Below are 15,863 nucleotides of genomic sequence, written 5' to 3'. Positions count from 1 at the left end.
ATCAGATCAGTTTACTATATTTTTGTACTGAAACGAACAGACAGTTTTTCTGTGTCAGCACTTTAAACTAAAAAAACTTATGTATAGATAATTTATATATGTTGAGAGAAGGTAATTTATGAAATTTACACATTCACATGACATTAAACCAATATCTTTAGCAGTCTTTGTAATGGCAAAGATCTCTTTTTGATGAGCCAGCCACTAGAGAGCGCTGATGCATTACTGTCCATGTTACACCCGCTTCCGTCTGGCTCTGTAGACATTTAAGTTTATGGAAAATAAACATCTTTAAAAACTGAAATTGTTTGGTTTTACTGGTGATTTTGTGTGTGTTTAAATCCGTTACACATTCAGATAGAAAATTTTTGGTAAAAATGTAACATTAATATTAATATCACAAAGGATTCAACATTACTTTGATGTAACAATCAACATTAATGTTACTTTCCACAGAGACTGAAGTGTATTGTACCTGTGGGAGAGAGTTTTTAAACATGTATGGGGTTTTTGAAAAGACACTGCACTTGGGGGATGAGGTGGTGAAGAAACACATTTTACCCCAATTATTAGCCCATAGTTAACCTCCTGCTGAAGTCATTTCTGTTTTCAGTTCATTAATGCTAGAAAATTTGAAAGACAACAAGTCATCTACAGTCGTGATGTCATATTAAATGATCTTTGATACATTTGGGTGTTTAAATAACAACTCTACATTCTTGTCTTGAAATTGCTGTCTGAAAACCTCTTGGAGACGATGCATTACTATAGGTGTAGTTAAAGTGCAATCTGTTTCTCCTCTCTGTCTTTCTAAAGCTTTTTTTCGCCAACATCAAATGTGAAATTATGATCTCATGATTTTTTATTATTGACACGATAACACAAGATCTAAAACTTGTTTGTTTACACTGGGTTTTGTGCCGGTCAGCTGGTGGACGAGCATCAACTTATCTTAGTTAGTGAAGCAGGATAAACCAGCACAGAGTATGTTAAACATTAAAATATAAGCCCTGGCCCCGAGTGGCTAAATAAACGTAGGCCTACATCTCAAATGCTTTGGTTGACTATTTCTACTTAACGTCATCACACCAGTAGGAGGCGACACTCTTTCAATCATTAGATTACAGACCTGTTTACACATTTAGTAGTATAATTGTCTTGACATTTTAATCAGATTTAATTTAGTAATACTTACAGTGCATTTTTTATTATAATATCTCACTTGATTTCTTCTTTCCGAATAAATAAAACAATTGCCTTAGAGTAGATTCAGAAAAGAGATGTAATGGATAATTCACCCAAAACGTCTTGTATAATTTACTTAACCTCATGATCTCAACCAGTATGACATTCTTTTTTCTTTGGAATACAAAATAATCTATTATGAGAAATGTCTCAAAAATGGTTTTGTGAAAGAAAGTCAATTGACCAACGTGGTTCTTCAAAATATATTTTTGTGTCCCCTGCAAAAGAAAGTCAAACATATTGGGAATTAATTCTGGCTTTTGGTAAATGAAAGAATAAAATAATAGTTGTTATTTTTGAGTGAACTGTCCATTTAAATGTGAAGAACCCTTTTATATTCTTAAGAACTGTTTGCGCAATGGAAAGGTCCCATTGATGTTAAAGGTTTTTTTATGGAACCATACACTTTGACAGAGAACCTTTAAAGAATCTTTATTTTATTTATTTTCAAGAACGAAGCATTTAATGATATAGGATGTTTGCTTATCTAAATGATCACGAAAACATTGTTTTGACGAAAAGTGTAACAGAAAATGTATAGCACCATTTCAATTGTTGCAAACAGTCTTGGGGCGTATGTATCCTTTGTTCCTTTTTCTCTCATTTGGAAGCTCACAATTTAATCTGAATAGTTAACATACACTACAGTATATACATACAGTACTTCACAGATTGCTTGTTCTGCAAAAATATGTCTTAAAATATTATTAATTAGGTTATAATATAGCTGCCTCCCTTCCTTTCCTGACCTTTGACCTTGACTTTTCTCATCGTATGAAACGCAGAGTTGACTTTTTGTCAGTACTTCACATCCGGAGCGAATCGAACTACTCCCCGGCTCCGTGGTTCTGGTCGTTCCACCAGTGGTTCTCCTCCAGAGGTACCCGCGGAATAATAATCGCTGACTCGTTCGAGCCCAGACTCAGATTCACTGACGGGCATCACAGTGTTAGATTGCCAAAGAAGGAGGGGAAGGAAGACAGGGAGAAAGAGAGAGAGAAGACATAGAGTCACAACGTGAGGAGTTTTATCAGAAAAATTGAAGTGGGCACTAAAACAAACAATGCTTTGAGCATTCTGAGACCAATATAAGTGATAAAAGGGGAAATATCCATGTATACAGTAGTTATGAAAAATTTGGGTGTAAAAGTGTTGGAAGTTGACATATGCAATCTTAAGACAAAAAATGTAAAAGCAATTATTGCATAGACAAAGGAGAAACATTTGCATTTTTTCATATTGTCCATTCAATTTTAAATGCTTATTGTCATTAATGTGAAAAAGCCAAATTGTTATATTCAAGAATAATATTTATTATAAAATGCAACATTAATAATAATACAAATAATTAATACTTAATATGAATAATATGCATTTGTTTTTCATCATATCTTACTAAATAATATATAATATTACGGAAATAATAACTTTAATTAATTATTACCATATTTATTGTAATATTTCTCTTTTTTATTTAATTTAATATTAAAAATATAAAAAATCTACATTTATATATCTGCTGTAACACATCCAACAATTAAATAGATGTGGTCTCAGTGTGTTCAAAGAAATAGTATAGAAAATGAAATGTGACAGGACTATGACAGACACCATTGGACAAGTAAACAACTGTTCCTCACATCAGACACTAAGGCCCGGTTTCACAGACAAGGCTTAGCTTAAGCCAAGACTATGCCTTAAATAAATCAAATATTTCAGTCGCTTGTATTAAAATACTTTAGATATAAATATTAGTGTGCATATTGAGACAAAACAATGGCAATTACACATTTTAAGATATGTCAGGGCAAGTTATTTTCAGTTAAGGCAGCTCACACTTTCATTTTAGTCTGGGACTAGTAAAAACCTTGTCTGTGAAACCGGGCATAGAACTGTTAAATATCAGCAAATTCAATTTCATCTTGTGAAAGAAATAGAGATGTGACATTAAAGTTCACTATAAATGGGAGGAGAGATTGATGGTACCTCGACTTAAAAGTACCACAGTATAAATGTGACACGTAAAACACTGCTTTAAGATGCCTAGCCTCATACGTAATAAGTCAAGACTCAACTAAATGGATTAAGAAAAAGAATATTCTCCTGACCGACTTTCTACAAGAGGCACCGTGACAAGCTTGTGTGTGATGGTGGTCCACAATAAAAAAAAGTATGCGTGCATAAACACACCTGAATAATTAATAACCTTAAGAACATAAACACAACGCACACCACGAGCAGTCAAACTGTCCTGTTTAACCTTCAACACGGTCCATATGGAAGAGAATACGTATGGACTGGAAACACTACAGCATGTATCGCTAGCAAATATGTGACACAAGTGACACTTTTTTAATGAATAATAATTGTGCTGTTGAAGAACGGATGAAGTCGTGAGAAGTTTGACTAATCTCAGTCGAGCATTACCTTGGATCGGGCAGGGTACAGCGCCACAGATGTTGCTTTAGTGTCTGCACCCAACCAAAATCTCGGATGGGCTGACAGAGCTGAATGTAGTGGTACTGTTTTAGCATAACCCTTCAAACGAACGACAAGATCACCTGTTAGCTAAACATAAAAGTAACTGAAGCTTACTCAAAAATGACAATTCTCTCATCCTCGTGTCATTACAAATCGATATCATTGTCTTCTTAAGATGAATTGTTCAAACAATGAAAGGCAAAGTGGTAATGACTCTTTTGTGTAATGCAGGTGATATGAGAGTGAATGGTGAATTTTCAGAATGTCCAGGACGAACCTCGACTCCTAATATAGAAAAAATAAATTTGCTTAAAAATTCACTTAATTGATAAATCATCAATGACCTGAGTAGGTGACATACAGTATATTGATCTTTTAAGTAATAGCTGTGAAATGTGGACCTGGAATAGGACACTTTGCATCTTTTAAATGTTTCAAAAAACAAAAATCAAATTCACTTAATATATTATAGATATCTAAAACAGTAATGAAAATATAAGCTTAACCAAATTTCTTAGTGACTATAGTTGCATCTTTTTCAATTGGCTAAGTTTTGGTTTCAGTGGGCGTTTGAAAAATTCATAAAACTTGAATTGACCCAATTGACCCTTCGCAAAACCCCGACAAGCTTTCGGTTTCAGACATCGCGCTCCCAGTGGGAAAAGTGAAGAATTTCTGGAAAAATGCACACTGATTTCAGACAGAAAGGTCTGCAATATGCATTCGAGGGATGCATTCAGGATTTGAGATAACTGTAACAATAATAACCTATATGTGCGCCCACACTAGCAGACTATAAACTATAAACAAAAAAAACTTAAGCTCTATTACGTCACGTTTGTTGAACAAAATGGCGGTCAGTCACGGGGTCACATACTATCGCCGTTATGATTGGTCGGATCGCCTGTTAATCAAACTGCTTGCGAAGGATCAATTGAAAACTTTCAATGCAGTCACAAAAACATTTTAAGTTGGAGAGGACTGACATTTTTTACTTTTATCATCTGATGCTCATCTATTCCACAGCCCACACACACACAGATAAGATTTGCCAACTCGATCAAAACCCAAACGGTCCAAAAAATCCACATAGTTCTCTTCCATGTGGCGCAACATGTACGACAGTAACAGACGGACAGACAGAGGTACAGGGGAAAAAGTGACATACAGATGAACCTACCGTTGGGTCCACAAACCCTATCACATTTTAAACAAACCAAACCATGACACCTCTGTTTCTGCGTTTGCATTTATTAATTTCAATAAATATGAGCAAGCAGAGAGAGAAATCACAATAAACATCATTACATTTAAATCTGATGCCCCTTCACATCACACGTTTTTCAAATATTTTTCTCTCTATTTCAGAATGCATGGACTAAAGATAGCACCTGTGCTAATCACACACATTCGCTAGACATGTACAACTCCACTAGCCACCTCTGTCTCCCCGGGGTCCCGTACTTTAATCCCAAAGTTATGATAACAGTAATTGAGTCACCAAAGGCTGCAAAATACAAGAAAAGGCCCTCACTCTGAAGGTCTTGTGTTCTGAAGCCAGACTAAAGAAATCCATTTGAGTATATTTGGTTTAATAAATTGAACGTTTGAGAATTTATATATATATCAAACGCTATAAAACCCTTTTTTATGCTGTATGTATAATGCATTAAAAAAATTCTTAATGCACATTGCGATGCATTATATATTTGAAATACTTTGAGTCACATTTATTGTTAATTATGATGTACCTTGATATACAGCATGAATAAATAAAAAATATTTAGCATTTTTCAAAACAGATAAAACATTTAATTACTAATTATAATACGAGCACATGAATGCAGATTTTTATTTGAATACTTTTATAATGCATTATAGATACCGGCTTCAGGTAAATTCCTGGCAGTTTTTTCTATCCGGCTAAAGATCACAGCATAGTACCGTGCGCTGTTCATGCACACAACAGCACAATTAATTTTTTTGCGTACTGATAATGGAGAAGACCGCAACGAATGATACCAGAGACAGAGAGAGGACTTACAGAGGGGTGGTCCATAAAAAAAAGCAAAGCATGACCGTACACAGTGTACTGCAATAATGGCAGCAAATAAAAACATTGAGATACTAAGATGCTATTTAGTACCAACATCTTTAGATCTTTCGTCATGGTCTCATGTCAGATGCAAAGAGAATGAAAGCCATGATTATGTCTCATTACAAATGCCGTGATCAGATTCAATCCAAAAAGATTTCATTGTAAAGGCCAGTGCATACGTGTACAGCATTAAGCTTAGAAAGTTACCCATCCATTGTATTCTCAATAAGCTTTAATTCAATTTAGAAATAATTCATAAAGATGATGAAATCATGCAGCAGGTGAACGCCAACAGAATAAACAAACAGCATTCCGACCATAATGCATTCGACTTACCAGAACGTCAAGGAACACATGATAATAAACAACAGAATTAGTCAAGTCATATCCGTCATTGGATAACAGGGGGGATGCAAAAGCAAAACAAAGCAAGAGACACTCGGGGGAAAGTCATTAATTATGAATATCTCACATTTGCATTCACACAAGAAAGGCCTTTGATTTTAATGCTGTCTAATCTATTGACCTTTTGAATCTCTATGCCCTTTTGGGATCCTCCATCTGTTTAGCTCGGGGACCCCCTTAAGGGGGATGGGGATGGCATGCTTCATTGTGTGTGTTTGAGTGTGAAAGACAAATAGAAAATTGTTGGGTGGGGTGAAGGATACAGTGTTAAATGTGGTAGTTCTTCTAGTGATGAAGGATGGGATAGAAACCCATCGACACCTCAAAACAAATTTACAAAAACATCTTAGATAAAAATTACTATAATCATTTCCTTAAGTTTGCTTGTACTAAACAGTGAACAATTAAATTCTATTTGAAAACCATTTACTGTACATCCCATAACGCAATATTATATTACAGTAAACCAGTTGGTTGTCTGGACAACAAAGTGGGCTCAAACAAGGTCTTATTACTATTGTATGACCTTGACGGATGTCTTTCGGGAGATTACGTGAAGCTATTTAGAAATATTCTGTTCCTAAAATGATTTAACATCATTTTTATGACATGGGTGGTTCCGAAAATGTATTAAAAAAAAGAAAAAATATACACAGCACTAAAGTGATCTGAGATCACAACACATCACTTTTCAGGGTATTCTTTCAATAAAAGGACAACATAAATCAGGCAAAGCAAGCATTTATGTTGGCCAACCAAATCAATACAGTCTCACAACCAAAGCTGCACATTTATCAAAGATTTTTGTCTGAGACATTTTTCGTCTTGACAATATTCATTGACTTATTTACATTAATGTGACATAAAAGATACTTAATTCTTGTTCATGTTAAAACCCTTGATAAATGAAACGCACCAGTCTGTGCATCTTAAGGTAGGTAAAACATACAGAGCTTCCAGCCAATGGCTCCATGCAAGATAAGAGCATCCACTGGCCGCCAGTGAAGTAGTTGCCATGGAAACCTCGTTGTGGAGATGAGGAGAGTGGGTGGAGCTATAGTAAATGCAAACGCTTTGTAGATGACGCGAGGCAAAAAATCCAACCCTGAAAAAGCATCTTCACTCAAAAACCCACTAACCTCTCAAAAGGATGAGAGTGAGCGAATGAGAGGGAGCGAGAGAGGAAAAGATAGATGGGAAATACAGTGAGGAGAAATCAAGAGGTGAACAGGTATATAGAGAGGGAGAAAGATGGGGCTGGGTCATCAATAGACAGAACGTTAAAGGAATGAGAACCTCTTATTTAATCATTTTGCAGCCTTCGTTCAACCATTCAGGAAGAAATGAAATGAGAGAAGTGCAATTTTACTCTTTCGCCTCAGCCAGTTTGTTGTTGATCTCTTTACTTTTCTCCTTGTCCGCCTGCGTCGGTCTGCTCTCCGGCTGGTTCTCAGAGGTCTTCTTCTTTGAACCACGCACAGACGCCACCTGCTTCTCCTTGGACTTCTTCGGTGGCTTCCCCGGAGCGGTGGTAGTGCTCTTTTTGGGTTTGGAGCGGGGAAGACTTGTTCTTTCCGCCTGAATGAGACATAAAGTATACATAAAAGTATCAATGATAAATATAAAAATAAGTAAATAAGAATAACATTTCTATTTTAGTTTGGTTGCTGACATAGAAGGCAGCAGACTGTGAGGCAATTGCTCTGCAGTTTCACTAAGACAAGGCACTCAACGTCAAACTTTTCCTCGAAAGTATTACTGAGGAAAACAGAATGTTTTTCTGTACCTTACTGGACTCTCTGTAAGGTTCGTGGTACAGTGTGCGTATCCTTCTCCTGTCCAGGGCCTTGTTCTCATCAACCTCCGGTTTGGCCCGGTAAGCCTTGTATGTGGCGGTGTAACTGGTTTGCACGTCAGTCTTCTCCGTTGGAGGCTGATACTGAGACTTAGCCCTGATGAGCTTCACAGGTTTCACATCTGCGTAAGCTTTGAACTCGTTCCTGTAATGATAAGAGGGGATAATGAACATTTCATTATAAGAGCACACTGAGAAATCCGGAAAAGTAGAGATGCACCGATACTAAATTTCTCTGTCGATACCAATTCTGAAGGTGAAATATTTCTTAACTTTCTAAATGTTATTAATTCATAACAACTATTAATATTGAACATCAAACTGGTGAAACTGGTGATGTTTATTAACATTTTCTATACACAGGGAATTCATTCATTTCCTGTCCTCTTTTGATTGAGAGGATATATCAGCCATGATCATCGGCTGTTTTAAATGGTCAGAAAGCTGATGTTAGGACTCTGTCCCCACCCTCCTATCTCCTGTAATTTCTTAGGGGTTTCATTCTCATCGTCTGTTTGGTGTTTCACTTTAATTAGGGTTTTATTCCCATCAGCTGTCACCACTCTCCCCATGTAATCACTCCTCGTTAGTGTCTCCCTTTATATAGTCTTAGTTTCCCTCTGCTCAGTGTCGGTGCATTGTCTATTGTCAGTGTTTGTGATCACATCATTTGATTACTTGTTGTTCCTGTTTACAGTTTGTGAACTTATTATTTTCACTTTTATAGTGGTTGTTTTTCCTAGTGTTTTCTTTGTGCTTGTTTTTCCCCATTGTGGGTCTTTTATTTAATAAACGTTTTACATTTACCCTTCGTCTGCCTGCATCTGGGTTCTGTCCAAACCATTTCGTGACAGCTGATAGTGTGAAAATTAGTTTTGAAGATTAGAGTAAAGAAAAAGGTTTACATAGGTTAAGTTTAAAAATACAAATGTTTTAATGTTTCATCAGCAATAAACTGTTTAAGTTGAGGGGCCAAAAACGACCAACGGAACTGTTGAGTTTTAAATGAATCCATGCTGACTTGTTTGAACCTAAATGACAAAAGCACTTAAAATTGCAAAAAATATAAGAAAAATGTACATGCACACAAAAAATGCTTGGTTATCAAAAAGGAACAACTGGGTTGTAAAGGAAAATTCTTGGTTTAACCGAAAATGCTTAATTGTTTGAACTCATTGTTGGGTCAAATATAAACATTTTATGGGTTAATTTGTCCCCATTGACCCAATGCTGGTATGAAAAGCATTTCCTGTCAGTTGTCGCCTGGGGGTTAGACCGTTGGGCTTGTGATCAGAAGGTTGCCGATTCAAATCTCAGTGCCAGCAGGTCATGACTGAAGTGCCCTTGAGCAAGTCACCTTACCCCTGATTGCTCTGCAGTAATGTGTCACTGTAAAAAAACTACTTGTAAGTCGCTTTGGATAAAAGCATCTGCCAAATGAATAAATGTAAATGAAAACAAAAAATATTCATATATATAAAAAAGCTCATTTAAAACATTAAACCTAGAGCCCACTACAACAGATACTTTTCTCGTGTGCTAAAACAATACAACACTACACCAAAGTGCAAAAAATTATTGCATAAAATATCTATTTGGTACTGCAATATACTGTAGACACATCTAGATTGATAAACACCCTGCAAAGTCCTTTGATGCAATGTAGACATTTTCCTAAACTTGTACACCACAGCAGGATTTCTATCCTGAGGCCAGTCCTTTAGGAAGAGTAATGAGTCTTAACTTACTGAGATGGCACAGACAAATGACACATACAAAACGGGTATGCATTGCAGATTACCCAGCAACTAAAGCTGCAGTATATCTAACTCATATCTACATAAGCACACAACATTTTCCTATAATGACATATTAAATATAGGAGACAGCGTGACAGCAGACTAATCACACAAACTTTCTCTCTCTGTCTCACTCGGTGGCTCTGTAATATTACAGTAACAGTAAGACAGACTGTATTGATTAGAACTGACAGGAAAGGAAGGAGGAAGGGGGAACCATTATCTTCCCATTAGATCAATTAGTCGCTGCTTAAGTTTGTGTGAGTAAGAATTAAATCAATGCCTCTCTGTACAAGACAAGACAGGCTTAATTATTCAAACAAATTAAATTCAGACGTAAAATCCCAACCTCATGAGAATCTATAACTAATACGAGAAGGAAGATACACAGAAGGAGTTATAATGCAATCTGCATAAAAGACATTACGAATGCAAGTCATGGGACAGCGAGTGTAACAACAACTCTTACTTTGTAACAACAACATAAAAATGTGTACAGAAATGTACTAACAACAGAATTCGTCTATGGCACGATTTCTCTTCGACAGCATGTCACAGATATTGTTTTCAGTTGAATCCGTTAAAGGGTTAGTTCTGAAGAACACATAAGATGCAACCAAAACTGCCCCCCATTGACTTGCATTGGTTTTGTGCTTGTACAGTAAAAGTCAATGGGTACCGTCGTATCTCAACACTTTAAAATATCTTCTGTTGTGTTCTGCTGAAAAAAGAAAGTCATACAGGTTTGAAATGACAAGAGAAAATGTCGGGAATTTTTGGGTGAACTATCCCTTTAAAAACGAACATGTGTAGACAACTAATCTTCTAAAAAGGCTATTCCTAATGACAGACAGCACTGATAAACACTTTTAGATGAAAGATTACTTTATTTCCATTATTTCTCATAAAATAATGTTGTTTGCATGAGTATTTTAGAAGCCGACAATACTGTCATGGGCAACACAGCGTTCTGATTTCACGGGAGGCCTCTGGACACGCTGAGAGAACCAAAAAGCGAACAATAAGTACTGAAAGCTGTTACGTAAGACAAAAGTCCAGTTAGATAGCTTGAACAGTTGGAAAAACAGGAGCTACAGAAGTCCAAGGCCACAGGGAAAACACTAACAATGCCAATATAAAGCAAGTGGGAGGAGCCAGAGTTTATACAGGATTAGATAAAGCAACACACACACACACACACACACGCAAACAGGGAATGAGAATAATATAAAGACAGAGAGAGTCTATGCAGTTCTTGCTACGCATATACAACGGAAAACAATGAGCTTAGTGTATTTATTGTAAATGAGTGCTTGGTACCAGCTGTCAAGTCGTTGACAGTCAACACATCAACCCTGTATTCCAATGCTGTTCACACCAGATTATTTTATACTATTGACCGTATACGTATCCATAACTGAATTCATTTAATACACTAGCCAAATGTGCTTGTACAAAACTGAGCTCCCACGTTCAAACCGGTTGCCTAAAAAAGTCATTTGAATATTAGCTTATACAAGTAAGTTAGCGACTCTTCTCTCTCTCTCTCGTGGCATTGAGCTTTTGTGAAGAACCCTGTCACTATGGTGATACGCTGGCACTAGAGAATTGTGTGGTGGGGAGCCAGAGCAATGTATTATGGGTAGGCTTCGCACTCATCGAATGGTATGCAACACAAGCACGTTTTGCTTTATTAGTCACACTGTGCTGACACAAAACAACACTGTGATTATTTTGATTTAGTCTGGATGTGCCCCTTCATCTGCCACTGACAATGCACATAATAAAGGCACTAAAAATAGACGCTCACACATTTGGATCGAATACGACTGTCAGACCGATTCATTATTTCCATTTACATGCGCAGCAAACTGTTAGATTCACAATTGCTTTGTTGATTTGTAAATGAGCACATTTTGGTTTTCCTTGTCACTTCGTGTTCTAGTTACAGACCGATGCTCTCTCGTTCATGTTCTCTTCACTATCTTGCTGATGTGCTCAGATCGATAGGTTTTCTCCTTCTGCTTGTGGCATCATCTTTCTGATGTACCTACTGTACACCATGACATACGTCTTCTGACATTCACTTTGGACTCCAAGTGAATCCCAATGAGATTACTGCTGTAATTCTGTGCTGTAAGGCAAATCTCTCTCTCTCTCTCTCTCTAGACTTCAGACAGGTCAGAGACTACTCTATGGGGAGGATGTAAACTGGTCTGGAGTAGCCTGTGCACTTCTAAGGAGACCAGGCAACATCGGGCTGGACCGTCACCTGTTTCTCTAGAACATTAATAAGCTGAACCTGACCGGTTTCACATCCTTTTACAGGACAGTACTAAGAACAGGGTCACTTTTTAGCTTTCAGTTCTCTAGCAAAGCCAATGGTGTACTTTGTATTAAAGTGACTAATTTTCAAATGCTTGGAAACTTGAGGGAGTCCAAGTGGCAGGACATTTTTGGCTCAGGCGCTTCCCCTAAAGGTAGCTGGAGGACCCTGTACAAACCCCATTGAGAAAAGGTCTGGAGACCTTCAGTGGAGGATAGTGCACAGTATAATAGCTACAAACAGACCCAGAGCACACCTTGATCCACAGGTAGGGGAGGGGTGCCCTTTTTGTGGGTCTCAAAAGACAGTGTTTCAACTTTTTCCAATTGTTTTAGACTGCAGCTGTTTTGCATCAAATGAAAGCTTACTGTCAAACGCTGGTGGAGGTTTTGTTTTCATTTATGGACCTAAATACAGCAGGACCAGGATGCAAGCTCGTGTTTTACTAAATTGTATATTCGGGCAAGCAAAATGTTGGTTGTCATGTAAAAGGAAACTACTTGTGAAGTCAACATGAAAGGACAAACACATTTTACTTCTGTAATATCAATTGTCAGGCTAGACTGGAATTTTTCACACATTTTTCTCAAGATTTTTGTGAAGGTCATTTGTGATGAAAAATTTTGGTTTTTAACCAAAGGTTTTCACCATGCTGATCAGATGTCAGATGTCTATATTTAGAGTATCCATGTGAAGTCTCAAGTATTTTTTCTGTTTTTAAACTGTCACATCCATAACGGTCCATATTCCTCATAAACGGGCACGTGAAAATTGAAATATAGCTACTGTTGTATGTTCTATAAAGAGTAATCTCCTCTCCATTAGTTGGGTATTATTGCTTCTGGTTTGCACATTTTTATTCACCGAAATCTTCCAAAGTGTGTCCTCTCTCAAAGACATGTCCTTTTTGTCACATCCACAACGCACACATTTTTCTCTCTTTTAAAATAAAAAAACTTCTTATGATTTTTTTTATTTTTGGACTGAAAATATGATTAAATGTATTGTAATATATACATTCTCTGATGATTTTGCTTTTCAAGTTTTGACTGATAATGTCACATCCATAACGCTGGAATTGCTGCCCTAATGACAAAGAGAATAATACATAAATATGTAAAGGCTTTACTAAGACCACAATGTAAGGTATCTACTGGAAATGGATATCACAAATCATATTTCCAATCTTTGGGTGTCTTAAGAAAGAATCCCAGATAGATCAATTGCTGAACAGAGATAATTGATCTGCAAAGAGAGAAAACTAACCGCATCCTGTCAGGGAACACCTTTGGCTTCTCTGGCTCAAAACGAAGCACGACACTGTGATGGTTTCAAGCTTCTTACTGTAAGAGGATTGTTTTTTGATATTCTGTTTCATCAGCTTGTGCCTTTCTCTGTTATAAAGCGTTAACTCTGTCTCTGCTTCGTAGCATGAAAAAGCAACAAACCAAAATGTAAAACTAACCATGAGATTAAGTCAAACTAATCCTGATCTTTTGAGATTAAAAGCATCTCACTACGACATCACAGTTCGTGCACGCACTGGGACACAAAACAAAGATGATGCTGCAGTTTACTCATGTTTGTACTTGCAGATATATGCGTGGGAGTCTCTTCCCTGGCCAAAAAAAACCAAACAGGAAATAAAAAATGTGCTCTCCCTGGTGCACCGGTGGACATTTTTTGATTAAACCTCTTCTCACCGACGAAATAACACCAGCCTAATGCAGGTCTTCTGAGAAATACATCACGTAGCAATATTACACACAACACATACAGTATTTTGGCTACACTGAATGCTATTGATTACAAAACTCGGAAATGTACTGTTCAAAATGCTGGACTGAAAATGCAAACTTTACAAAAGCAAACAGGATGGTAAGAACTGATGTACACAATAATACATGGACTAATGGCTGGACCGATACATTTACACACTGCACTGCACTATTAAAGGTGCTGTATGTAAGTTTTAGGAGGATGTCCTGAAAGAAATGCAATATAATACATAACTATCTCTTCAGAGGTGTATAAAAACTTAACATAATGAAGTGTTATGTTTTCACAACCTGAAAATGTCTATCTATAGCGGGTCCCCTTACATGGAAGAGGCCATGTTGTTTCTACAGTAGCCCTTAACTGACAAACTGCTCTGCAGAGCACGTTTCGTAAATACGTTAACTCCCTCGGCAAAGAGGCAAAAACGCAACAACATCTTTGTCCTGTGAGAGCCGCAGTAGTGATTCGAAAGGGAGGGTGGAGCCTTTGGTTGCAATTCGTAACCTCACCACAAGATGCCACTAAAATCTCCACATTGCTCCTTTAAGGCCAGACTAAAGCCACCGTTTTATAAATAAACTAACGATACAGAGAACTTTCTGTAAGAAATAGAAAAGTCTAAACTCCTAAAGACTATACAATTTTGGAAGAACCAACATATGGACTTGAAACAACACAATAAAACAGCTGGAAAGAAAAAACTTTATATGCACAATGAATTGATTAATTTTATTGTAAGTACAAAACGCCAAATGCCCCATACTTTTATAAAAATACTTTATATGCACAATATGTTTTTGTTATTTTGCTCTGAAAAGAGAGAGAGAGAGAGAGAGAGAGAGAGAGAGGGAGAGATCAATTCATGCCAAGTCCAAAATGATACCTGTAGGAGCTTCCAGAGGTAACTTCCTGTTTGATCTGCCGGTTGAGGGCATCAACTGCTGCCCTCCCTTTGCCCTCCATAGCGTCACCTCCAGATTTCTTTCCGGCTGCCAGGGTGACTTTCTTTGCTTGCTTTTTCTTTTCACCAGACAAGATTTCCTTTTCCTGCACCTTGTCTGCAATCTCACTTTTCTCCACTCCATTGTCCATTTCTGCATTGGTTGGACTGGGTTTGGGAATCCACGGATGGTCTCCCCTTTTCGGGATAGGCCAGGGTTTGAAGTCCTTTTGATACTGGGTCTCGTTTTTAAAAGGAACATCGGGACTGTGATACTCGTTCCTGGGCTTACAGCTGGGCTCGGGACGAACATTCCAGTGTTTGTAGTCCTGGCGCATCACGGAACCGCAAACGACCTCCTCTTTGGGTCCTTTGGTCACCGCGTCTGGATCGTTGTGAAGCGGCTGTGTTTCTATGGGCACCGCGTGCGGCTGCTTCTGCGCGGGCTGCTGCAGGTGAAGATGCTGCATTTCGGACACGTCCGAGTACTTGGTGAAAACCAAAGGAACCGCAATGTCGGCCTTGTCCAGCTGGTTCCAGAACCGAGCCATACAGCAGGCTCTGGAGATACAGGGCCATGCCATGATGTTGGCGTGTTTTGGGCCGAACGCTTACCTAGGTATGATGTCTTGCAAATCCGTTTTCAGAACTGTAAACCAAACCCTCAAAAAATGCGCAAAATGTCCGATTCGCTCTAGTCAAAGACGACAGGATAAAAATCCAAATCCAAATCGAAGAAGAGACATTACTGTGCCCAAACGCTAAAGAGACCAGCTGACGGTCTTAACGCGTGAAATATTTTGGCTTTGCTCAGCGATGTCCGTCCTGTCACCCCGAGCTCTTTACGATAAGAGATTGAGAATGTGTGCAAGATACAGCAGCCCCTCCCGACCGCCTTCTCTCCTCAGCATCCTTCGAGAGGAGCTGAATCACCT

The 15,863-nt window shown here is 37.8% G+C and overlaps 1 protein-coding gene across 1 annotated transcript; it reads right to left on the bottom strand.

Annotated features, from left to right (window-relative positions):
- Positions 1–2,043: 2,043 nt before the first annotated feature.
- map6a (microtubule-associated protein 6a) lies at positions 2,044–15,863 on the bottom strand (the record flags this gene model as incomplete). The annotated part of the gene is made up of 5 exons (XM_079449365.1): positions 14,872–15,863; positions 8,016–8,229; positions 7,599–7,807; positions 3,673–3,783; positions 2,044–2,176 (listed from the first exon to the last, which is right to left on the bottom strand). Exons 1-5 carry the CDS (start codon positions 15,510–15,512, stop codon positions 2,044–2,046), a joined length of 1,308 nt encoding a protein of 435 aa, XP_079305491.1. The 5' UTR covers positions 15,513–15,863.

The sequence above is a fragment of the Barbatula barbatula genome (genome assembly GCF_947034865.1).
Source record: "Barbatula barbatula genome assembly, chromosome: 24".
NCBI lineage: Eukaryota > Metazoa > Chordata > Actinopteri > Cypriniformes > Nemacheilidae > Barbatula > Barbatula barbatula.
This window is presented reverse-complemented; position numbering and strand designations above follow the sequence as displayed.